The following is a 22,551-nucleotide window of genomic DNA, read 5'->3' on the forward strand; positions in this document are numbered from 1 at the left end:
CTGGATGCGTAGAAGGGGGATGCAGGACGACGAACACGATGAAGGGCAAGACGCCGACGGCGAAGGTCTGGGAGCGCAATCTTCATTTCGGGTTCCATTCACGCCACAACACATGAATATGGAACGATATCTGCAATGAACTTTTCCCATAACCGTGCACCACAAAAAGGGAAACGATAAACACTTACCTCCTAGAAGTCTACGTTGCCCTGAAAATCCTCTTTCTTGGTTTTCGAACTCGTTGTAGATGAAAGCGCCTCTGTTGTGTCTGTGTCTTCAACCGGTTGAGGGGAAGGTGATGTCCTCATAACCGCCTGAATGAACTCCACTAACCCATCGATGCCTCTAGGCTCGTTAAGCCAATGCCCACCATCTTCAAAGCACTTCCAATCCACGACCATACCCCACTCTTCAAGTTTCTTCCTGAGCTCCTCGCCATTCTCAACCGGTACAACGTCGTCATCTTTGCAATGCTGCAAAAGCAACGGCATCTCCAACACACTTCGGTCTCGGCCAGGCACCTCCATGATACTGGATAGCTCTTCTGCCAGAGGCAACCATCCACATAGCCCTATGAAGCCTCCCATGCGCATCCCAGTAGCCAGCAGAGTAAATACAGCCGTAGCACACCCCTGACTTATCCCGGCGACAATCACATTGTGCAATCCTACCAGCTTTACCTCTTTCTCAAGTATTTGAAGAACCTGCGCGACGCTCTGCCACAATTCTTCTTTCTGCGACTCAGCGTCTTCTTGTGGCCGTTGCACGGACGCCATGTCGAACCATTGCGGTATCCTTTCTCGCTCACTCTCAGCGTAGGATTCTGGTGCGTTGAGGAATATCCATTTTATACCAGGAAAGACGTCGGTGAACTTTCGCGCGGAGGTGTCTTCGCTTTCGAAGATCTCGGAGCAAAAGGTCTTGGCGTCACTTCCGCGTCCGTGGAGGAAGATGATGGTGTGAGTGTGGGGCGCCGTGGGGGCGACAATGTGCGGAGTGGTGGCCATGTTGAAAGTGGTTTCGTGATGTAGCTTCCTGAATTGTTGGCGTAGAGCAAAAGTGTCCAGTTGATCTTGGAGACAAGGTCGTGGTCAACGTAGAGACTGCGCCTTTGACTCAGACCGGAGCTTGGTTTTGGTTCGGGCTGGTGATGCGAAGGGCTGATGTAGATCAAGGTTGTTCAGTGCGCTTTTGTGATCGCGACTCTGCCGTAGCATCACATCGGGCCGCCGAGTCTGTGCGCATTGTCGTGATTGTGGTGCCTAATCATCGCGCACGTGAAGGTAACCATTGCCAAATCGAGCCCCATAGTGGCGCCACAACAAAGCTAGTAACCTTGGGTTCATTCCGGCAAGCGTGGATGGGAAAGCTGTCCATAAAATTTTGTTACTTGGCTGCCGCGAGACCCTCTCTTACGATAACGGAAACTTGCTCATGCTTAGCAAAATCGTCAATATGATTGGCTCGTTCGTGGCCAGCAAGGTACCGTCACGATGACCTCCACATCGCGTCGTCCCTGCATGAGTTCAAATGAATGCAATCGCTATGCTTCGCTCTCATCATGATCGGTCTGGTTACACACGCTTAGACATCATGGTAGATCTCGAAAGGCGACTGGTTCGCAAGCTCGGTACGTCGGAACGACCCGTCACATCCCAACATTGCGCATCTAACCAACCGCAGATTGCTTTATCCTGGTGGGAAGAGGATATGAATATAAATGATGGCAGCTGACAATAATCCAGATTTATTGCTGCGCTGCATACTTCTTCAATTACCTTGATCGCAGCGCATTCGCCAATGCCTACGTGTCTGGACTGAAAGAATCTCTCGGACTCGAAGGCGACCAATACAGCATTCTACTTACTATGTTTACTGCGGGCAGCTGTGTTGGTCAAATTCCTCATGCTCTCATGCTTCAGAAAGTCGCCCCGCGGTTCTGGCTGCCTTTCACGCTGTTGGTGTGGTCCGGCCTAACGATGTGCTCTGCGGCATGCAAAACTTACGCCCAGCTATGCGTAGTTAGATTCTTCCAGGGCTTCTTCGAGTCAAGTCTCTATAGCGGCACTATCTACATCCTTGGTAGTTGGTATAAGCCCTTGGAAATTGCTAAGCGAACAGCCATCTTCACGGCTATCGGGCAGATTGGTAGTATGTTCGCTGGTGTGATGATGACCGCAATGAACGAGAGTCTGCATGGGCAGACTTCGCTTCAAGGATGGCAATGGGTGTTCATCATTAGTAAGTCAGGCTTGTAGAGTAGCGTGTCGTCACTGACCACTGCCAGACGGCGCCATGGGAATTCCGTTCGGCATCTTCGGACTCATGTTCTTTCCCAACTTACCAGAGTCTACAGACGCCCCCTATCTCAGCAAAGAGGAGATACAGCTGGCGATAGACCGCCTACCCCCGAAAAAGGATTGGAGCCATGACATTAGTCTAAAATCACTTGCTAAGAGACTGTTAGCCAAGCCGGACGTTTACATATTTACTCTCTACTCCGTGGTAGCTTGCGCGTTGGAAGCGATCGTTTTGCAAGGTCTATTTTTGCTCTGGATGAAAGCGAATGCTGAGAAATTTTCCTCATATGCGACTACGACCTACCCGTTAGGTATACAGGCCGTTTCTATCGTCTCCAACGTCGGAGCGGGCTACGTTATCGACATCACCAATCGCCGCATACCCATGGTCTTACTCGCTGGTGTCTTGCAGCTTCTGGTCGCGATCCTCTTACTCATACCCGATCTGTCGATCGCTGGAACGTTTTTCGCGTTTTACTTGGCTGGTACCTCATACATCGTCAATCCCATTCTTTATGGATGGGCCAGCGTGATCTCTCAGCGCAGTGGTGATGACGCTTCTCGGTCGGTCACTCTGTACATTATGAGCATGGTGCAGTCGATATTGTACACATTCTGGGGAATTGCGCTCTATCCAGCAAGCGATGCACCGTATTGGAAGAAGGGTTATATCGCGATGATTGTGGTCGTTTTTGCTTTCTTTGGCGTGACTGCGGCTGTCCATTGGGTGAGTAACCTAGTAGTCCCATCGCGGTCATTTACTAACTTGTCTATAGTTGGATCAAAGGTCTCAGAAGATTGAGAGCAACGCGGCTGAAGAGATCACACATATGAGTGAAAGAATGAGCGAGAGGAATAGAAAGGATCCAAGACTGGAGGATTGAGACAAGACATATCATAACAGCATAGGACTACACGCAATAGGCCACGAAGTATGGTTCAAAGAGTTGTTTGAATAGCGGACGAGCACCTGGCACGTCATTCCCCCATCGCTCGCGACTTCATGCGTATATCATCACCATGACAGATTCCAGTTACCAAGGCGTCATTGCACGTATTCTACGCGACTACAGCTGCCGGTGATAATTTCCCAGACTCACCCAATACAATCGTCTTGTCTGCTCAAAGGCGACACTCTCTCGAGATTACCTTTCATTGCTGCACTGGACCGCACAGACACTCGCGCAGCTGATAGCACAGGCAAAGAAGGCGACGTCGCAAGGTAACCGGCGCAGCCTTCCTCCCTGTCCTCATCAAACGGTACAATTGTCGCCGCGGTACTCAAAGTCAGACGATGTGTAGTCGGGAAACAAGTAGCCAATTCCGTCATAGACATCAGTCATGTTGACCAAGTCACCATGATCAGGGACTAGATTGCGTACCAAGAATTAGTGACCGCGTTTGGGAAGCGTAGTTTGGGAACTTACAACACTGACTTGGCTACCCGGTGCTTCACCATAGCGTTGACCAGTTGACTCATTTCGTCATGGTCGTTGTGTGTTGCCATCAGCTGCGCTTAGGTGACATGATCGGCATCAAACACAACGACTGTGCTGTCCTCAGTGGGACAAGCAGGCATGATGACGGCGACACTATGATCTTGGGCATGGATACTACCTTCAATATGTATGGAAGTGGCCATGAAACCGCTGGTCTCCATGATGTGTGGCGCTCCGCGCCTGAATTAAATTAGCACTTGGCTTGGTGGCAGGCAAAGATGACAACGTACTCAAAGGTCTCGAGCTTGACGCCGGGAATATCGGCGTAGTACGACTGAGCCGTCTTAGGACAGACGACTTCCGCTCCGTTCTGGACGTAGCCCTTCACACCGAAAGCGTGATCATGGTGATGATGCGTAGGCTAGGTAATGTTAGCGAAGCTCATCATAGTAGTAATTAGGTGTATCGACATTGCTGACTTATCCACGCCTGCGACACTGGCTTTCCAATGTTGATCCTGACCCATTCGAGCAAGACTGCCACAATCTCAGCCGGAGCATCAAGAACAGCAACATAGGTGTCAGTCTCAAGAAGAATCTGACGATACGAGGCTATACCAGGCGGTCGAACGACCCAAACTCCGGGTAGGTCTGCGTACGGTTGCGATCCATCGAACTCCTCGATTGTGTAGTTGTTTCGACCAAACCAGATATCATTGGAGTGCTTCTCGCCGATCTCAGCAGTCGGAGCGGGGTCGACAACGGGAGTGCTCAGTTCATCGCGTTCGGCTACGATATCGAAGAATGATGGCTCGACTTCAATGTTGACGGATATGTCGTCTGCAAGGAAGTCGGTGCACAAGCGCTCGTTGTTGTACATGGTCTTGTAATGACGGGGTATCATGAGGCTCTTAACGGAGATATAGTCGTACACTCGGAGGTCGTTCGTCGAAGGGCTGTAGAAGGGATGGTATTCGTACGTGCGGATAGCGAAGGGAAGGTAGGTGTCGGGGTTGAAGATGATTGACATGTTCAGTGCTTCGTCAAACACTAACACTTGGGTAAGAGAGGCTGTGACAAACATGAGTGATGACCAACCCGCTGGAAGTAATAAGCCTCCTCCCACCGGCTGGAAACGGAGGGTGGAGTCATTTGCAGATATCTTGCTGAGCAGCAACGGATCCCACTTTTGACCCTTAGAGATCAAATATGCCGCGAGATATCCTGTTGATCGTCAGGCTTTGATACCAATATCTTAGAGGCCGTAGTAACATCTAAGTAGCCTTCTGGAGTAGCCGTTGGGTCAAAAAGCGAATAGCTTCCCCTGACGACAGCAGTGAACGCATCGTCACCACCCTGTACCACTACGGAGTAGTCCATAGGGTCGAGTTCTGGTCGGGCAAACATCCAAAGAGCTAGGATCTCAAAGTCAGTTTCCCATCAAACAGTATCGAGAGGGAGGACATACTCCCTAATCCAGAAGCTTTATCAATGCGCTGCTTCAGATTGCCTGTCTCGTACGAATACGTGATCGTCTGGCTACCATATGGGACAACTGTTTGGTCCATACCATCCAGAGCTATTGTTGTGACGATAGACTTGGTGCGGAATTGAGAGCCACTGATCCTGACGTTGCGCATATCGGACGTGGTGGAGTTGATGCCAATGGCTGCGAGACCACGTTGTACAATGTCTGTAGGTACCTCGGACTGACTCGTTCGTAAAGCCAACGAGCTAGATGACAGGAAGCCTACCACCAGAGCTGAGAATGCTCGGGTTACTAGCATCTTGTTCGGGGTGATTGAACGAGAAAGCTGAATGAGATTGGTAGCGCAAGCAAGTGATTGAGAATAATTATGGGGGACACAAAAGATGTCATTGTAGCAATCTATCTACTGAGTCAGCACTCCGTACGCATGGCTACTTTCTCCAACAGACTTTCATGCTACTCTCCGTCTCGCGTCGATGAGGCGGACGAACTTTCTCCTCGTTCGCTCAAGCCTTGACTAATGCCCACCAGACACAGTGGATCGCGATTACTGATGAGACGAGCGTGGCTCATTTGATGAACCGCGCGTGATGTAGTCCTTTGTCCTCTGGTGGTAACCTCGGGGTCTCTGGTCGTAGTGTAGAGTTTGAAAGTCAACAAGTCGACTTTAGGACAGTCAGCTTACGAAGTCTAGAGCGGTAACACCTGTAGTCGACAATCTATTGTTACCAAATATGTCGACCAACGCCAGAAACGGTAATGCAGCGTACCCACTTAGCATTACGGAACGGAAGTATGTTCGTCTTAGCGGTGCCGGCAAACGGGCCGATTGGATCTGAACGCAACCTTGGGATATGGTTAAGTCAGTAGCGAACACCGATGGCAGCCAAGATCAACTCTTGTAACTTCGGACTAGTTTTGTAGCAGCGGACGAATGCAGTCGAATTATGTTGACATATCAGCTTGGCATCACGCATCATGCCATAGGTCATTGGACTGAGTAAAGTACGTGTTTGCCTCAAGAAGACCTAGATTGCCCTACCGCCCCGGACACCTCCATACGGCCAAGCTACTTCACAGATCTTGCAGCTATCACCTTGCAGAGATGTGGCAGCTATGTTTCGAAAGCTATGTGTCGCATGCTAATCTAGATGAGATCTCAACCTTCTGGTTTCGTCATCTCCAAGACCACGACCACATAATCGGCCCTAGCATCGAGGACTCGGCGTCATTGTTCTCACAGAACGACGCTTACGACCAGGAATGCATGTAAGTACTCAGCTCATTCTGAATACCCTTCCGCGAACAAAAGCTTACTTAGCCCCAGGGATAAGTTTGGTACATTGCTCAAACTCATCAAGGTCCTAGAACCAGATGGAGCGGACATCGTAGCAGCAGCAAAGCCGTGCAAGCTTATGCACTGGATCAGTCTGATCATATTGCTTCACTAACTGCCAAGAAACTGCTTCCGGGGTGCTCAGGCTCGTGTAGCCTACACCTTTTTCGACAGCCTGGCTTTGGTAGTGGCTTCCAAAGCAATTGAATCTGGTGCTTCAATGGATCCAGAAGTTCGCTTCCGACTGGCATATAGATTCCGGTTTTATATGCCTATTAAACATTGTGAGAGCCTGGGAGTAGCAGAATTGCTACACAATGCACACTTTGACACGTTCCATAACTATGAGAGGCTGCTAGAGAGGGATGCCGAGGGACGGGACGGTGACTTTGCCCAGCACCGCGTCGTGCTTCTCAAACGAAGGAGTGATTTTGGGAAGCTGAAAGGTGTTATCACTAGCATCTGTGATAGGAAGCTGGACGCACTTCGTCGGTTTGGGCGCTTTCCGCAGCGTGACGAGGTGTTGAACCGCACTTCCATAGCCGAGAAGCTGCAGTTCTTGGATGGAAGGTGATTGCCGTAGACAGATGGCGGTGTCAGATTCAATCCCTGTGGCGAAAGTTTGTCGGAATGCTACCCTGTGCTACTCACCTGTGCCATCGATTATGCATGAAGACTTATGGCGTGATCACAAACGTCATGGAGCAGTATTTGCATTTGTTTAACACATGCTTAGTGATTGAGAATTGGAATTTGACGTTGACAGCGCCTTGCCATCAATCGTGTGACGAAAGGAACAGAATCAAGCATCAAGGTTCTACTCGTCGGATTCGGCAAGCTACTATCTAGGTAGAACGATAGCTTTACTTACTGCTTGACGCCGACAGTCGACAGAAACATGAGGACTTGATGGAAACGTCAGCGGAGGCCACAGCGATGTCGCGCTGGAGGCGTATGGTCTTGGCCTTGTCTTGCTTTCCATTCCGCACGAAGCATTCATAAAGACCATGCAGTCCCCAGACGTTGTTGATGCGCGCTTTTCGACGAGGCTGGCTATCACTGTATCCTAAATCTTCTAGATAGAGCAGTTCGGCTTCCTCAGACTGGCCTTGCTCAAGAAGTAATGCACTCAGAGCGTGGCGAACGGGCTGCATCCAGAGTGGCGGATCAGCGTAGGCAAGATTATCCTCCAATTTAATGCCGTGTCGTAAGATGGAGAACGCTTGAGAGTGGTTGCCCTTGCGATACTCCAACTCGCCCTCCAGCATGGCCGACGCTACAGCTAGGATCGGTGCCGCTGGGGAGGAGGGACTGTACATACGGTCCTCCGGTACGGACTGACGGGTCTTTTCGAAAGAGTCTCTTGCCTGGCGTGCCTCCTGGATCCTCCCAAGTACTGCGAAAGCAACCCCTTTGGCATAATGGATTGTCGCTTTGTAGACGCAGAGTAGAACCGGATCTACTGGCTCCGGGAGTTCAAGAATTTCCTCCCAGCGACCAAATCTAATCAATACGTGAGGCAGCGTTACGAGTTGCCACTCGGTCCAGTCTACCATTCGTGGCGTTTTGATCGACATGAACTCCAGAGTTAATACTTCAGACATCCGTGTCGCAGCATAGAGAGCATCTCGAGACCGACCAGACATCATGGCAGAGTAGGCCATAGCGTGGATATTATGCGATCGATAAGCGTTGTAGATGAGAGCTGCTTTTGCCCCACTCTCGAAGTATTTGTCATCCGCACGTACAGCGTCAAAATTCGAATCGACAGAGCGACGGTAGTCGCCACAGGCTGTGTCGATGTGTGTGGCCATGTGTTGCATGTGAGAGCCATCGGGTACAAGTCGTCGCAGACTGTCAGCCGCGGGCAAAGCCACTTCGGGGAAAGGTGACATCTCCATCATGTGGATGTACAGATGACACAGACCTGGGTGTTTGAGACCATCAGAACGTGCCAAGCCCCTCTCTAGAGCGGCTCTTGCCTCGTCCACATCTGTGCCTGTAGTCTTCCCGGTGTTGAGGTCCCAGAGCTGACGCGGACGAGTGCACATGACGGCATCGGCGAATAGTGCGATCACGTCGAGATCTTCCCTGTACTCTTCGTAGACTGAGCGCATGGCTTTTGCATAGGCATAATTCAACGGCGATAGGTCGTCTGGAACATCTGCGTTACCGTCTGGGAAGCGAGCGTTGAGGGCCGTGATGAGTGCTTTCTCTACAGGCGAGGCAGTGGCCGCGACGTTGTTGGCTTGCGACAAGGCGCGCAGTATCTTTTCGATGGACCTTGTGCGATCTTCTGGTGTGAACATGCGCCATGTCTTGTTGTAGTTTGGGCCGATAGCGTAAGCAATACCCCAGTGGGCTAATGCGCAACTCTCATCATGTACAGTCGCCGCCTCAAAACACTGCATGGCTGCTTCATGGTTAAATGAGTAGCACCATACAAGACCGCGGGCGAACCACGCTTGCGCTTCATGAGATGTCGTTTTAGCATCTCGTCTGTATTCGCCTAGGTCGTAGTATGGGGCTTCACCGTTCGAGGCATGATTATCTCTATTCTGGTTAGCAATGGCAGCTAAATATGGAAAAGAGAGTCTTACTTCATTGTTTGATGTAGTTGGGCGCTGCTTTCGTATCGGGGAGTTTGTTAGTGATGTCGCTTTTGATCAGTTGCCGGACTGATGGTCGATGGCTATTTCTTTCTTGGTACGAGTGAGCTCTCATTAGCGTTTCGTATCTGTCGCGCAACAGGAAAACCACACCTTGATATAAATTGTATTGTCATTGTTCTTCGCCGATGTTGGCGCTTGTGCCGAGGCCTAGTTTGCTTTAGTCGGCTTTTACCTGACAGACATGTCGGGGACTATCCAGAACCCCGCCCTACTACGCTAGGTCTTCTGCCCGAGATAGCGCCTTGATTTAGCAGCTTGTATCTTATGACGTAGGCGATTTCCAGGTGTCATCCAGACGGGGCCGCGAGGGATGCGACGGAACGGAAGTATGGCACCTGCCGTCCCGTCACACGACTAGCGTACCGGACTTATTGTGGCACTCTTAGATTGAGGCTGACTGAGTTATGACCGAGAACGCGAAGCTGTTGATGCCATGCTTTGCAATCCGGACGAATCAAGGATGACTGAGTATCTGTGCATGCTTGGTTGACTTCACGCAGTCTTTGATGTCGAGATGATGTATATAATCATCGCCATAGACTGCTTCTCAGAACTAGAAAAGACATCATCAAGCCACTAGAACAATAGTATTGTCTACACCACCACCACACTATCGAACCAAACTCTCCAAAAGATCGACACCAAGCACACCAGTCATGTCCAGCAAGATCACGAATGTCGCAATTGCAGGTGTAAGTTCACAGCTACGAGCACGAGGGGAACATGGTCTACTGACATGGCACAGGCGACCGGCAGTCTTGGATCTGAAGTCTTGAAGGGTCTTCTTGAAACCAAGTTCACTGTTACCGTTATTGCGAGGAAGGAGGGGCAGAAGTTCCCTGCTGGCGTGTCAGTCAAGGTCGTTGACACAAACTCAGCTGCGGCAATTGCCGAAGCCCTTCGCGGTAATGATGCTATCGTGGATACGACATCTGGTCCTGATCCGACCCTCCAGGGACGAATCATCGAAGCTGCTGTCTCCGCGGGAGTGTATCGTATAGTGATGGGCGAGTTCAGCGTTGACCCTGAGGACCCCGTAGCGAGATCGCCGCTCTTTCACCACGGGAAGAATCAGGCTTACCAGCACATCAAGGACCTGGCTGCGAAAGGCAAGATCACGTACACTACCATATCCAATGGAGCTTTCCTTGATTGGAACCTGCGGACAGGGTTCATCAATATCGATATTCGCAGGAAGAAGGTCCAGTACATGAACGATGGAATGATTCCGTTGCCTTGGACCATGCTTTCTTCAATCAGTACTGCCGTCGCCAACGTGCTAAGAAAGGCTGAACAGACCGAGAACCGCTCCTTCTACATCTCGAGCGTGATCAAAAGTCAAAAGCAGATGGTGGCACTGGCGAAGGAGACCCTGGGCAGCGATGGCTGGGAGGAGTCGAACCAAGACCTTGATTCAAAGCTCAAGGCCGCGACTGAGGCCATGATGGCGGGAAAGATCGACATGGAGGCCATTGGTGATATGATTCGATGGTCTGCAGGGACAGTCCCTGCGCCACGCTGGGAGCAGTTGGATGACAACAAACTGTTGGGAGTGGAACGAATGAACGACGATAAAGTGCGCAGGCTCATTCGAGACATAGCCTCGGAGAGTAAGTAGTCGTCTAAGCCGATGCTAGTGAATATGAGATTATTGATCGACCTGTAGACTTGTAACATGCATGGATACGAGCGAACGCTTCATACGTACATTTCCGATGAATTTACGCTGCAGTGTGTGTGCCGAATTTTGATGAGTAACGTTCATACCAGCGCCGAGTGTAGATGCCATGACCAAGGCATTGTCAGGGGTAAACCATCCACTTGGAAGCGGAGATGGACAAAATCTGTTCGCATGTCTAAGGCCAACATTCTCTGCCAAAGCAGGAAAGGCATGATCGCATTCTCGCGGGATCAACAATCCTCCAGTATTGGATGATTCTGCAGAGCAACCAGTATGTGAAACTGAACACCGATCATTAGCCTAGATGAACGCGTTCACGGCGACTACCGCAGTTCTTGACAGAACCTCTCGCGCATGTGGGACTATCAAGCGTTGAAAACAACGCAAATTTCCTCATGTTTCGAAAAGACCGGACTATGTATCCTGTTGTAGTTGTTTTGTGGAGATCGGCATCTCAACGTGTAATGATCCATAGAGGCTTGACCGTCATGCCTGCAATATCTTCGCATTTGCCCATGGCAGTCATGGCCGATCTCGACGCGTTGAATGAATGGAGGGGCCGGGGTACCAAGTGGTCAGCTCATTCAGTAACCCTAGAAGGTGTAATTATGCCTTCATGTATGATGAGTATTCATTACATCTACCAATCTGGCGACGTGGGTTCTCCTTCTTGGTCGTGTACCAGGGCCGCAGACTTGACGGATGATTTGCCGTTGCGCATGGTCGTGCGATGTGCACTGAGCTAGCTTCGTGTACGAGAGCCTTCCCGAGCATATCCGGACAACAGCTGGGGGTCATGTCGAATGTTTCCAATACTGGAGGGGATATTAAGAAACCTATGCGGTAGATAGGGGCCACGCGCACTGGTGCATACTCACAATCCGCTGTGGACATGAATGTACATGCACCCCAGACGATGGTGAGCCCCTCTCGAGCTTGCTCTGGCATCGAGCGCATGTGGTAGTGATGCGTCAAGGAAGAAGGTGTGGCTTTGAAGGCAGAGTCAACGAGGCGAAGAACGTGGTCGCAACGCGTATGTGGGGCGGACGCAAGAAGGCCTCAGGCCTCGAAAACAACGGGGGCTTGGCGCGAAAGGCGCTAGCTCAACTCGCCACCAGCCGCTTCCCAAGTTTCGTTCATCCTGCACGATCTCGTAAAGCACCCGCGTTAAAGGAGCGTGGGCGACCTCTTTTGCGCGACTAGCTTCATAGTAGGTTTCCATCACTCACCTATATCTCATCTCCCTACGCACTCGGTATATCTCGGCTACATGTTCAACCGCCCATCGCCATGGGTCTCGTCAATGCCCAAGGCATGAAACATTGCACGTCGCTTGTGCGTTCTGAACAGCCTCACCCCCACCCACTGAGGTGGCAAACGCTTGCCTGCACACGGTCGCGTTCGCGCATCGTCTCCACTTCACGATGAGTTCCCAGCCATGTCGATCTGCCGAATCTGGTACGTCAGGTTTCAGGTTTTCGTTCTGCATTGACGCTCGAACATTCTGAGTCTCGGATGAAGCCTCAGGCCCTTCCCGCTCCTTACAGCTGCTCGCATTTGAGTAATGTACCCTGACCTCGACCACGCGACGGAGCCTTATCAGCGGCAATTATCAATTGATCAAGATACCCCAGTAGCGCCATTAGAAATGTTTGTGGGAAGAACATACATCGAGCGAATAAGATCAGGGTAAACGATCAGGCCTTACATCGCCTACGAAGATTAAGGACAGGCGGTTACATCACATCTGTACCGGCCCGTTTTCGTAACGGCTTTTAAATCTGCTAGCCATGGGTCTGTACGTACATGGGAAGAGGACAGGGCAAACCGTGTGATCGTCATCTAATGTGGGTTAAGAATGGAGTTATCGTCTTCTCCAGCTTCAATGATGATCACGTCGATCGTTCACCATTGAGAGCTGGACTCTGACTCTGTCGTTACCTTCATATGTAGTGGCGCAGGCTTTCGTTCACTTGTCCTTCCTGTAACTCTTCGTCTCGGGTTGCTCTCACTCTCGTCACTCATTTCGCAACTCACAGCATATCATTACCATCAACAAGGAAATTTTCTACACCATGGCGCAGGTCACGCCCCGCTCGATACTTGCACTTCAGCTTCCAGACCCTCGATTCAGTGTTGACTTTGCGAATTACGCACTCGACCCCAAGGCATATGCCACGACCAAAAAGTACATGCAAGACTTGTTCCCCGGTCAAAACAAGCCTCTACCACTACCAAAGGCTGGATCATCGCGCTATTGCAATGTGAACGCAAAGCCTCGACGCGACATGGCAAAAGAGCCAACACCTACCTCAGCGGCGTCGCAGACTCTTGACGACAAGTGGGATGCGCATACCATAGAGTGTATGATAATGCTTGAAGAATCACTCGTCGGCGAGTCGGATCGATCTTCATCTTCGTCCAACTTGACAGCAGGATCCTCTAAAGCGTCTTTTGCCGCCAACGTCACTTCTGCCAGCACGTTGAATAGCACAACGCCTACGACAAAAGCTGCCAACGGTTCGCTAGAATCAACGCGTTCCTTTCTTCAACTGCCCCTGGCAATCGTCAATCACGTATTGTCATACGTTTTCGCTGAAGAACGCGCGGTCTCCATCACACCATACCAGTCGCGTATCACACCCCAGCCACGACGCCGGCACCGCCATGGCCCGAACACCATCGACATTCGATCTTTTATGATGCATCCGGCATTGATGGTATGTAAGCAGGCGCGCGAGCTGGGACTAGACATCCTCTACCGCGACAGTCTATTTCTCGTCGACCTATCTGACATTGGTGGAGCCAATGCCAGCGGCGAGAAGGATATCGGCAAGTATTGGGGGTGCTGGACGAGCAGTACGCCACCTCACATGGTCAGATCAGCACTTGCCCGTGCTTCGAACATCCGTGTCCAGCTCCCAGTCCCTAATGCCGAAGCCACAGTTGTGCGAAGCGCAACTAAGAGAAAGAAGGATGCACAAGAAGAGACTTCCATTGTGATCGATTCGCTACGCACCGTCACCACCTTCATTACCGGTCAGGACAAGACCCACACTCAGCCAACAGAACGAAGTCGCTCCGCAAGTCCAGCGGGTCCAAAGATCCTCCGTCGCAAGCTCAGCTTCCGATCTGCAAAGCGTCCCGACTCATTGGAATTCGTATGCCGCGGAGACTCCCCTCCACCCCAGCCGAGAGAACCTCTAAGCATACTAGAGGTCGTACTCGTGAAATCTTGTGCGGACGCCGAAGTGCACAGCCAAACTCTAGACATGGTAGCAATATGCAGTAGCATTCCGGTGTCCGGAGCTCTGGAGTATCATCTCGAGCTTGACGCAATGAGGAGGCTGTGGGCCAAGCGTGACAACGGAAAATGGCGAGGAAGTGAGCCAGACGGTCATAAGCTCCTGCATGGTATGTCAAGATCTACTTTGTCAAGCCCGATCTAACGCTGACTTGCAACAGATCTAAGGGCTCTGGGACGTTCAACGGCAAAAGTTGTACAACCTCGTGACAAGACCAAACTGACCTACGAGCAGCCTGCTGTGCGTGCAGATGTACTTCGAAGAGCAGAGGTACGAACCGCCCGACACACGACCAGCGACAGACCTAGCTTAGAGGGACATCCTCATCAACGAGGTGTCCCGGGAACGCGACCTCCCAAAAACGGCAAGGTCGCAAGGAAGATCAAGGAAATGGAGAGTCTGTCTAAGATCAAACTGTTGAAAGGCAACAAGCAGCCACCAACTGTTGAGGAGCTCCAACAGATCGCCGCAGATATCAGGAGAGGTGTTTACTGAGAGCTTCTATGTGGCGTGGGGTAAAGAGAGCCCGGTGCTCAATCACGTTATGTAGCTAGTTCTCTTCTGTCGGGTCCAAGTTTAATGTTTATAGTCTATCCATACTCAAACAGGTGCATAACGTCAGATGTTCTTGGTCGACTAGGCCTTTCCGTCCGAAAATTGGACAACAGCCCACTTACCACTCCAAGCCCATTTTCTCGCTCCACTGTCGCCGCCGCCACCCTCCAATGCTTTGATGCGCTCGTCTTCGCCGTCCTTTAATCCGACAACGACGTCGGCTTTGCACGTGCGGAGCGCAAGGACACGTAGACCTGAGCCAGGGCCCATTGGTCCAATAGCTTCGGTGAAGGGTGTAGTAGGAGCCCAAGCAGCCTGGTACAGGTTAGTAAGGTGATGAATAAATGCAGAAGTGGGCACTTACATCAGCAGTCAACTTGCGATAGTTGAGATCGCCCTTGAAGATGACCAGTTCGCTCTCCTTGAGATCCTCGTACAAGTCCGGTTCGCTCTTGGGAAGTCGCCAGTAGCTGCCGCCTGCGGTCCAGAAGTCGTTTGGTCGCATCATCAATTGGCCTTCTGCGTGGAGACCACTCCAATGCTGGAACAGGAATTGCAAGTTCGCGCTCTCTGTCTCAGACAGCGGTATGGACTTCTTACCAGCGTGCTTCTCGTCTTCCGATAGCGCGCTGTAGAAGCTCTGTGGGTCGGCTAGTGCCATGAGGAGTGCACCGAAATCAGCTGGCAGAACGTCTGACACAAACCATGGAATGTTCTTGGGGTGGAACACCACGTTTGTCGCAAGGCCCGAAGCGATGAGATAACCGGCGAGTATGAGATCGACAAAGAGCTCGAAGCCAGCATTGTCAAGCACGATGTCGACGCGACGTTCCTTCTTGCCCTCTTTCTGGGCCGACGTGAGCACCTGAAAAGCCTTGTCTAGGTCGTTGACCAGGATGTTCTTCTCGGAGTTCTTACGCGCCTCAGAGCCCTGCAGTTTCTGGATATCCTCGTATGACAGGTTGGTCAACAAGGACAGATCCGTTGCATTGCCCCAGAGACAGATCTCGCACATCTCGGTGAACAGGACCTTCTCTGCGGCCTCGCGCTGCTCCTGCGACTCTGCACCCTTGATTGTCTTCTTCTGCTCGAGCTCGGTGACAATGTCTTTGTAGCGCGCGGCAAGTTCGATGACGGCCGGGCGAGAGGATTTGAAGGTTTCCATCTTTTGGCGAGCGAAAATGTCGTACGAGCGCCATTTGGTGGTCTGCTTAAAGATGCCTGCGATGCGTCTGCCTATAGCCATTAGCACGCGCCGTTGAGCGACTCAGGGCTACATACCTGTACAGATAGCACTCTGCGTAAAGCCAAGACACATTGTGCCACTTGGGGTTGCCTCTTGCTGCCAGTTCCTTGTTGTATGCCTCGACGTCGCGCTCGCCATCATCGGCAATGGGAGTGAGCTCACGGTCGTGCTGGAGCTCGTACTTCAGCTTGGCGAGCTCTGCAACAACCTGTTTGCCTTCTGTGATGGCCGTCTCATCTTTGGTGTCGTGCAGGGAGCGGTGCACGTCGTCAATGCCTTGAGTGATGATGATGGGCCAACGCGAGCGCGCCGAAGTGTGGGCAAACGAGGTCGCGTCGTTGGTACTGTACTGCGCTGCTGCTGGTTAGTAACCAATTGGCCGTTATTCTGTCGCGTTTACTCACGTGCTGAGAAGGTGTCGTACTCCATCTTGCTGGTGTATTGGTGAGGCACCCAGTCACGACTTTCAACATGACGACAGGGGTCCGGTAGGGAAAACGTCGCCAAGCATTTTTGCTACCCCTCCACGTGTCCGACCGTTATCCCCACCACAGCACTCCCCACCAAGTGCAAGCACAACAATACCAGATGCCTCGTGTTGTATGTTCCCAGTCTTCAAGGTCATCACAACCTGCATGCCATGCCTCACAACTCGCATCCACTGACACCGAGTACCTCCCGTACCACGACTCTTGACGACTAAGTGGAGAGCAGGGACACTGATGGCAGCAGGCAGAGCGTACCTGACCCTTGGCTTGGCTAAGGTACTCGTCTCAGGCCTGGCTACGGAGTTAGGACAGTATTGGAAAGCCATCGCATTCCAAGTGAGGCTCCGGGGTTAGGACGCAGGGTCTGCGAAATCTTGACGAATCGGAGGTGTGGAGTGACATGCTTGTCAACCATGACGTGTTTTCCCAGGCACTCTCGCGTCGCCGCTGCCTGTGCGTCTACAACCAGCATTCCGAAGTCATCTTCCCAGGAAGACAATGCCAGTTTGCTAGCAGTTCAACGCGATTTCTCTTTGACACTTCCACGAACATCGTACGCATCCCCATGCACTAGCCCATGAAAATCTACCGCTCAGTCCTCAGTATCGGTGTTCGCAGCACCATCACCTCCAGGCCTCTGCGCTCCTCCATTCAATTCGCACGTACAATGGCGGCGATACCGAACGGAGATCTAAACAATACCTCGGCTGAACGTGCAAGAGCTGAACTCGCCATTGATCCTGAGTATCGACGTCGTTCGTTGGCGATACCTCCCTCTGAAGATGACGCTGAAATTCGAAAGGCTTACCGGCCATTCATACTTGAGGGGAAAGATACTGAGGACGATTGGGTGGCTCAACTAGAACTCAGCACTGCACTGAAGATGGTCGATACACAGTTGCTCCAGCGTGGAGACGACAGGCTTAGGGTGGTGGTCTTGCACGGAAGCATGCGATCAAGGTACAGATCACTTTCGGCCGGGTGTGCCCATGGGTACGTTAAATAGCATACATTGACTTCAGGCAGATCTTACTCGCGCTTGCTGTCGTACGAGGCGAGCCGAATACTTTTCCGCCTTGGCTGCGACGTTCGCATGTATGACCCTACTGGTCTACCTGTTAAGGACGATGTACAGCACACACATCCGAAAGTTCAGGAGTTGCGCGAACTGAGCAAATGGAGCGATGGGCACATATGGATATGCCCTGAGCAACATGGGACTCTCGTAAGCAGACACTCTCATGCTTGTTGAATCTCACACTAATGAGACCTTCTTTCAGACGGCCGTTTTCAAGAACCAGATCGACTGGATACCGCTGTCCACTGGCTCTGTGCGTCCGACTCAGGGCCGTACCCTCGCAATCGCACAAGTGAACGGTGGATCGCAGTCGTTCAATACGGTCAACGCCCTGCGAATACTTGGTCGATGGATGCGCATGTTCGTCATACCGAACCAAAGCTCCATACCCATGGCATATAAGCAGTTCACGGAGGAGGACGCCGGCAGTAGGCTGATGCCCAGCGGGAACAGGGACCGACTTGTTGACTGCATGGAGGAGTTTGTCAAATACACGATTGTCATGCGTCCCCATTTCGATTTCTTCGGCGACAGATTCAGTGAGAGGGAGGAGAAGCGGGCGAAGAAAGCAAAGGAAGCGAACAAGCCAGCCCCAGACACCCAGCATGCGGCTTTGTCAACCGAAGTTGGGCCGTCAAATTGATACAATCCCGCGTTTATAGGCAAACAACATTTTTCCAACGTCCTAGAGTATAGCATACAAAGGCGAAGGGGAGCGTGACTGGTGAGAGTATTTACTTGCGGCTACCGACCAGTTCTGGACTAGTGTTGTCGATCATCCGTGAGTAGTGACACCCCGCAAAAACAAGTGACATATCTCCTACGCGCATATTTAGTGGCGTCAGCAGAGGCAAGAGAATCATGAGCCCGATCGCATTTCGCAAAGATGATGAAACAAGACACCGATCCCCGACTGCATAGCGAGTTGTCACCTCCACTGACGCTCGATGAGATAATCGAAGAAGAGCACATTACCACTGAAGAGCACACTCCCCCAAATGGCGGCTACGGCTGGGTCTGTGTAGCAGCATGCTTTACAATAAATTGCTTCACATGGGGTACCGTATCAGTAAGTCACGGTCGCTTATCCAGAAGACACTTTCTCTCCACTTTGCATCATGTTGACAACCTTCAGGCCTATGGCATCTATCTATCGCACTACCTAGCCGACAACATCTTCCCCGAAGCCTCTACCTGGGACTATGCGTTCATCGGCGGCTTCAACTTTGCCATTGCTATGCTCGTGGCACCTTTCGTGACAGTCTTCTGTCGTAGATTCGGAACCCATGTTGTCATGTGCTGCGGCCTGGTCTTGCAGCTTGGCGGCTTCGTCGCTGCCTCATTCGCAACTCGAATCTGGCAGCTCCACCTCTCGCAAGGCGTTGTGATCGGTTCCGGAATTGGCTTTTTATACATCCCGTGTCTTCCTGTTCTATCTCAATGGTTTGATCGGAAACGAAGCCTGGCCAACGGTATCAGCGCAGCAGGGTCTGGGGTCGGCGGTGCAGCCTTCACTTGGGGTACCGAGGCGATTATTCAAAGATTCAGCATCAGTTGGGCGTTGCGAATCACGGGCATCATCGCCTTCGTGGCCAATCTCACCGCGACGGTCTTCATACGCGACAGAAACAAGGCCATTCGGCCATCTCAACTAGGCTTTGATACCAAGCTCCTACGACGGTACGACGTGGTACTGCTACTTGCATGGGTCTTCATCAGCATGTTGGGATACATCGTCCTACTCTTCTCACTCTCCGATTTTGCGCTATCGATAGGGCTTTCGCGATCCCAAGCTACCGATATCATCGGGCTTTTGAATGTCGGAACTGCCGTTGGGCGTCCAATCATCGGTATACTTAGTGATCGTTGGAGTAGGATAGATACAGCAGGGGCGTTGACCTTGATGTGCGGTATTTCCTGCTTTGCGTTCTGGCTACCTGCCACATCCTATGCACTAATGGTGTTCTTTGCAATTCTCTGCGGCGCGATTGTTGGTGTATTTTGGATGGTATGTGAATTCGCAACCGATAATCATTCCAGGCGACTGCTCTGACAAAAGATTTACGTAGACAATCGGCCCACTCTGCGTCGAAGTCGCGGGAATCAAGAACCTGCAGTCGTTGCTCTCCCTATCTTGGGCGGCAGTCATTGTTCCAGCAATAGGTAAACCTACTGTTGTCAACGTGGAGAGGCGCCTTAACTGATTGAAGCAGTTTCCGAAGGAATCGCATTGAAGCTCAGACGGCCTTCGTCTTCACGTGAGTATCTGTATACTCAAGTCTTTGCAGGTCTTTCATACGTGGTGGCTAGCGGATTCATATTTCAGCTACGGAGGGTGAAACGTCGCGAGAATGCCCTTGGCCGATAGCATGTTTACTTATATGAAGACTCATGCAATCTCTGCAAGAACCTCCAACAAGACATGGTTCTGAACGCGACAACCTTCCAACGGAGTCGTGCTGAGTCGGTAGCCAGCTCTTAGCTTCTTGTCCAGATATTCTGAACTGTAGCCGTTGGGATTCTGTGCAAGTACGAGGGAAAAAGCGGTTGTACAAAGCGTGGTCGAACCTGAAAGTTGCGCTGATAGTCCGTTCGATACTGTCGAGAAACCGGTCGCGATTACCTGAGGTGGGCTCAGCAGACTAGGACCTCCATTGATGTATGATAGAGGAGTCATGGCAGCAGGCATACCATGCGATGCCCAGGGGGACGACGCATCCATCGCATACAAATCTACTAAGTTCAGTTGCATTCTCGCATCCTGCATGTCCATCTCCGTGCCGCATGGCGAAGAAAACACATGTGCTTGCTTTTGGGAAGGTAGAGTGGAGCTTGGGTCAAACTAGCCTCGTCAGATTATGATGACATTGGCGATGTGCGAGCCTACCTCGCTCATCGAAAAAGCTTTTGTATGCTGAGAAGATGCTTCAGGCGTACTGCTAATGCGTGTGATGCTCTCTGGGTTGCGTGAGAAGTGTGTTGCGAGACGCTGAGCTCTTGAGAAAGCCTCGAGAAATGCTTCATCAAGCCCTAACGAATACAACATTCTTTTGAGCGATTGGATCTCCTGGGAAGCTTTCGCGAGCTCTGCTGTCGTAAGGTCTTGGCCACGTCCGATTTCACATTCGCGGAGCTTCGCTTCAAGTTCGGCAATGTATGCTTTGCGCCGGGCACGACTGCGACGCTGATTATTGCGCACCCGCTCGGCGTTTGTAGACTTGGGAGGCTGTCAGCATCAAATCACGGGATGGAACGAGAGTGAAGCACATTCGCATCGGCTTTCCTGTACGCCATTGCCTGGAGCCTTAGTAAGTGGAGGTTGTCAAGACTGCAAGTGTTGAACGATTACGGGGTAGCGGAGTTGAGACGGGCTGCCAAGCGGTGTGACGTCATTTGTCAGCCTCAAAAGAAGTTGCTTGTGCATGCCAGTAGACGTTGAACAAGATAAGAACCAAGACTACGGATTTTGTATCGTTTAAGCTACCTCTCATCCATAAGCTCCAGAACAAGCGTATTTTTGACACTACATTCCTGGTCTCCCTGACAACCCAGACTCGCCCGTATCCGATGTCTATCACCGTCGCCACGCATCTCTGATATGATGGTGGCAGCGGTCTCGCATGATATCAGCAAACCATTGTCGAGCGACTTCCCTTGAGGCGCAGAAGTAGGTGGACAAAAACAACTTGTAGTGTTAGGACAATCATCGTCTTCTGCGATGCTGCGGGACAAGGCCACGCTTTGATCGGTCACTGAGCTTTCTGTGTTCCGAGAATCGACCGGTCTCTGTGCCTCGAGTGGTTTACAGCAAGATGACTTCTCCTGGTGTACCATCGCATTAGGCTCATATGAAGCAGTAGACGGCGATTCGTCCGTGTCATTTGCTCTTTCAGGCTCACGTGCTGTGTCTTGAATGGCTCCTACCACTAACTGACGAACGGGATGTGTGTCTGTAAAAGAGTGTGCATGATGTTGAGTCGGTGGGTGCGGCCGATGCTGGAATGTGGTCTGTGCAGGGGCTGGCTCAGTAATTCTCGCCGGAGATCGTGCAACAGCCTGAGAGACAGGATACTTCGCGTATCCGACAGAGCTTTGCGCGGGAGTGAGTGAGGCCTGAGGTCGCATCGCTGGTTGAGCAAACAGCGCGGCAGCGGAGGGGCTTGGAGCGCTCGCCGCGTCGAAGGATCGTAGATACGCATCCACTTCCTCGTGCGATACACCACGGCTTGCTAGCAAGCTCTTCAGGCGTGCATTTTCCTCTGCAACCTTGCGAGCTGCGCGTTGCATTTCTTGGGTAGCGGCGATGCCTTTGGCTTCATATTCCTGCACGCGTCGCTGCAAGTCCTGGATGAGCTCTTTGCGCTGATTACGCGAGCGCCGCTGATTCTCCCGAATACGAATGGAAGAAGGGGTGTCATTTCCCTGCGTATGGCTTAGTGTGCATCTCAGCGACAGTATATTTGCTATCTGCAGCTTACCTTCTTCGACATGATCGTATCGCTTCAATGTAGGAATCGCGATATGCAGGAACATAGATGAGAACCAGCGGAGTGGGGTTCCAGGCTACTTAGCTTCTGCAATTAGCGTCTGGTCTGGATCGACACCGAACGAACGTCACCCATGGCACTCACGCCAGCAGCAGTCTGTATGCACTGCACCTACAGAATTACCTTGTCGGTCGCTTGTCTACCTCTCTTTTTAATTGTTATTCTTTGTTTTTACTTAGCTCTCTAGTTCTACAAATTCACTCTATTAAGTAAAATATTCCAGGTGCATAGCAAATAACGCAGACATGCGAGTAACGCACTTTTGCCAAGACTTAAGTAAAACTATAACTAATGTAGATGTAACGTACTTTACAAGCATGTAGACTACCTAAGTATATAGACTACTTTTGCTAAGACTCTACAAAAACTATACTTTTATTATAATACTGTTATAAGTAACAGAGAAGGATTCTCTC

The 22,551-nt window shown here is 51.3% G+C and overlaps 12 protein-coding genes across 12 annotated transcripts; 6 read left to right on the forward strand and 6 right to left on the reverse strand.

The window, feature by feature from the left end:
* Positions 1-191: 191 nt before the first annotated feature.
* BKA58DRAFT_441455 (Phospholipase/Carboxylesterase-domain-containing protein) lies at positions 192-1,007 on the reverse strand (the record flags this gene model as incomplete). Its single annotated transcript, XM_046173819.1, has 1 exon — positions 192-1,007. The coding sequence occupies one exon, from the start codon at positions 1,005-1,007 to the stop codon at positions 192-194; it is 816 nt and encodes a 271-aa protein (XP_046023106.1).
* Positions 1,008-1,593: 586 nt separating this feature from the next.
* On the forward strand, positions 1,594-3,184 carry BKA58DRAFT_319742 (major facilitator superfamily domain-containing protein; the record flags this gene model as incomplete). Its single annotated transcript, XM_046167733.1, has 5 exons — positions 1,594-1,630; positions 1,684-1,697; positions 1,746-2,241; positions 2,288-3,027; positions 3,077-3,184. The coding sequence occupies 5 exons, from the start codon at positions 1,594-1,596 to the stop codon at positions 3,182-3,184; spliced, it is 1,395 nt and encodes a 464-aa protein (XP_046023107.1).
* Positions 3,185-3,723: 539 nt separating this feature from the next.
* On the reverse strand, positions 3,724-5,525 carry BKA58DRAFT_412605 (uncharacterized protein; the record flags this gene model as incomplete). The annotated part of the gene is made up of 7 exons (XM_046172362.1): positions 3,724-3,810; positions 3,844-3,979; positions 4,030-4,160; positions 4,238-4,788; positions 4,837-4,900; positions 4,987-5,153; positions 5,207-5,525. The coding sequence occupies 7 exons, from the start codon at positions 5,523-5,525 to the stop codon at positions 3,724-3,726; spliced, it is 1,455 nt and encodes a 484-aa protein (XP_046023108.1).
* An 807-nt stretch (positions 5,526-6,332) lies between these two features.
* BKA58DRAFT_441458 (uncharacterized protein) lies at positions 6,333-6,678 on the forward strand (the record flags this gene model as incomplete). Its single annotated transcript, XM_046173820.1, has 2 exons — positions 6,333-6,496; positions 6,555-6,678. The coding sequence occupies 2 exons, from the start codon at positions 6,333-6,335 to the stop codon at positions 6,676-6,678; spliced, it is 288 nt and encodes a 95-aa protein (XP_046023109.1).
* Positions 6,679-7,426: 748 nt separating this feature from the next.
* On the reverse strand, positions 7,427-9,168 carry BKA58DRAFT_460164 (uncharacterized protein; the record flags this gene model as incomplete). The annotated part of the gene is made up of 2 exons (XM_046174750.1): positions 7,427-9,116; positions 9,164-9,168. The coding sequence occupies 2 exons, from the start codon at positions 9,166-9,168 to the stop codon at positions 7,427-7,429; spliced, it is 1,695 nt and encodes a 564-aa protein (XP_046023110.1).
* Positions 9,169-9,565: 397 nt separating this feature from the next.
* On the forward strand, positions 9,566-11,130 carry BKA58DRAFT_422196 (isoflavone reductase family protein-like protein CipA; the record flags this gene model as incomplete). The annotated part of the gene is made up of 3 exons (XM_046172819.1): positions 9,566-9,927; positions 9,981-10,845; positions 11,006-11,130. Exons 1-3 carry the CDS (start codon positions 9,892-9,894, stop codon positions 11,128-11,130), a joined length of 1,026 nt encoding a protein of 341 aa, XP_046023111.1. The 5' UTR covers positions 9,566-9,891.
* A 1,611-nt stretch (positions 11,131-12,741) lies between these two features.
* Positions 12,742-14,909, forward strand: BKA58DRAFT_205080 (uncharacterized protein). The gene is made up of 2 exons (XM_046165913.1): positions 12,742-14,330; positions 14,382-14,909. The coding sequence occupies exons 1-2, from the start codon at positions 12,992-12,994 to the stop codon at positions 14,714-14,716; spliced, it is 1,674 nt and encodes a 557-aa protein (XP_046023112.1). The 5' UTR covers positions 12,742-12,991; the 3' UTR covers positions 14,717-14,909.
* On the reverse strand, positions 14,612-16,769 carry BKA58DRAFT_205062 (uncharacterized protein). The gene is made up of 4 exons (XM_046165912.1): positions 16,427-16,769; positions 16,058-16,376; positions 15,141-16,008; positions 14,612-15,091 (listed from the first exon to the last, which is right to left on the reverse strand). The coding sequence occupies exons 1-4, from the start codon at positions 16,449-16,451 to the stop codon at positions 14,858-14,860; spliced, it is 1,446 nt and encodes a 481-aa protein (XP_046023113.1). The 5' UTR covers positions 16,452-16,769; the 3' UTR covers positions 14,612-14,857.
* A 408-nt stretch (positions 16,770-17,177) lies between these two features.
* On the forward strand, positions 17,178-18,231 carry BKA58DRAFT_319289 (flavoprotein-like protein; the record flags this gene model as incomplete). The annotated part of the gene is made up of 3 exons (XM_046167709.1): positions 17,178-17,470; positions 17,537-17,735; positions 17,791-18,231. 3 exons carry the CDS (start codon positions 17,178-17,180, stop codon positions 18,229-18,231), a joined length of 933 nt encoding a protein of 310 aa, XP_046023114.1.
* A 182-nt stretch (positions 18,232-18,413) lies between these two features.
* Positions 18,414-19,967, forward strand: BKA58DRAFT_205089 (major facilitator superfamily domain-containing protein). The gene is made up of 4 exons (XM_046165914.1): positions 18,414-18,657; positions 18,724-19,596; positions 19,658-19,751; positions 19,802-19,967. The coding sequence occupies exons 1-4, from the start codon at positions 18,475-18,477 to the stop codon at positions 19,954-19,956; spliced, it is 1,305 nt and encodes a 434-aa protein (XP_046023115.1). The 5' UTR covers positions 18,414-18,474; the 3' UTR covers positions 19,957-19,967.
* Positions 19,968-19,972: 5 nt separating this feature from the next.
* On the reverse strand, positions 19,973-20,913 carry BKA58DRAFT_205094 (uncharacterized protein). Its single transcript, XM_046165915.1, has 4 exons — positions 20,856-20,913; positions 20,476-20,805; positions 20,318-20,430; positions 19,973-20,211 (listed from the first exon to the last, which is right to left on the reverse strand). Exons 1-4 carry the CDS (start codon positions 20,880-20,882, stop codon positions 20,208-20,210), a joined length of 474 nt encoding a protein of 157 aa, XP_046023116.1. The 5' UTR covers positions 20,883-20,913; the 3' UTR covers positions 19,973-20,207.
* Positions 20,914-21,068: 155 nt separating this feature from the next.
* On the reverse strand, positions 21,069-22,219 carry BKA58DRAFT_363821 (uncharacterized protein; the record flags this gene model as incomplete). The annotated part of the gene is made up of 3 exons (XM_046168834.1): positions 22,067-22,219; positions 21,654-22,010; positions 21,069-21,236 (listed from the first exon to the last, which is right to left on the reverse strand). The coding sequence occupies exons 1-3, from the start codon at positions 22,076-22,078 to the stop codon at positions 21,069-21,071; spliced, it is 537 nt and encodes a 178-aa protein (XP_046023117.1). The 5' UTR covers positions 22,079-22,219.
* Between the last annotated feature and the right edge of the window lie 332 nt (positions 22,220-22,551).

Source organism: Alternaria rosae (assembly GCF_020736505.1).
Source record: "Alternaria rosae strain MPI-PUGE-AT-0040 chromosome Unknown BKA58scaffold_7, whole genome shotgun sequence".
Classification (NCBI taxonomy): domain Eukaryota; kingdom Fungi; phylum Ascomycota; class Dothideomycetes; order Pleosporales; family Pleosporaceae; genus Alternaria; species Alternaria rosae.

What these genes read in the sequence shown, in the direction of transcription:
- BKA58DRAFT_205080 (XM_046165913.1), top strand. Translation starts at nt 12,992, where the DNA reads ATGGCGCAGGTCACGCCCCGCTCGATACTTGCACTTCAGCTTCCAGAC. An exon ending in CGGTCATAAGCTCCTGCATG is followed by an intron (nt 14,331 to 14,381) that starts GTATGTCAAGAT and finishes GACTTGCAACAG; the next exon opens with ATCTAAGGGCTCTGGGACGT.
- BKA58DRAFT_205062 (XM_046165912.1), bottom strand. Translation starts at nt 16,451, where the DNA reads ATGGAGTACGACACCTTCTCAGCAC. An exon ending in GTACGACACCTTCTCAGCAC is followed by an intron (nt 16,377 to 16,426) that starts GTGAGTAAACGC and finishes AACCAGCAGCAG; the next exon opens with CGCAGTACAGTACCAACGAC. An exon ending in ATCGCAAGTTGACTGCTGAT is followed by an intron (nt 15,092 to 15,140) that starts GTAAGTGCCCAC and finishes AACCTGTACCAG; the next exon opens with GCTGCTTGGGCTCCTACTAC.
- BKA58DRAFT_205089 (XM_046165914.1), top strand. Translation starts at nt 18,475, where the DNA reads ATGATGAAACAAGACACCGATCCCCGACTGCATAGCGAGTTGTCACCT. An exon ending in TTGTTGGTGTATTTTGGATG is followed by an intron (nt 19,597 to 19,657) that starts GTATGTGAATTC and finishes AGATTTACGTAG; the next exon opens with ACAATCGGCCCACTCTGCGT. An exon ending in AGTCATTGTTCCAGCAATAG is followed by an intron (nt 19,752 to 19,801) that starts GTAAACCTACTG and finishes TGATTGAAGCAG; the next exon opens with TTTCCGAAGGAATCGCATTG.
- BKA58DRAFT_205094 (XM_046165915.1), bottom strand. Translation starts at nt 20,882, where the DNA reads ATGGCGTACAGGAAAGCCGATGCGAAT. An exon ending in ACAGGAAAGCCGATGCGAAT is followed by an intron (nt 20,806 to 20,855) that starts GTGCTTCACTCT and finishes CAGCCTCCCAAG; the next exon opens with TCTACAAACGCCGAGCGGGT. An exon ending in AAGCTTTTTCGATGAGCGAG is followed by an intron (nt 20,431 to 20,475) that starts GTAGGCTCGCAC and finishes TGACGAGGCTAG; the next exon opens with TTTGACCCAAGCTCCACTCT.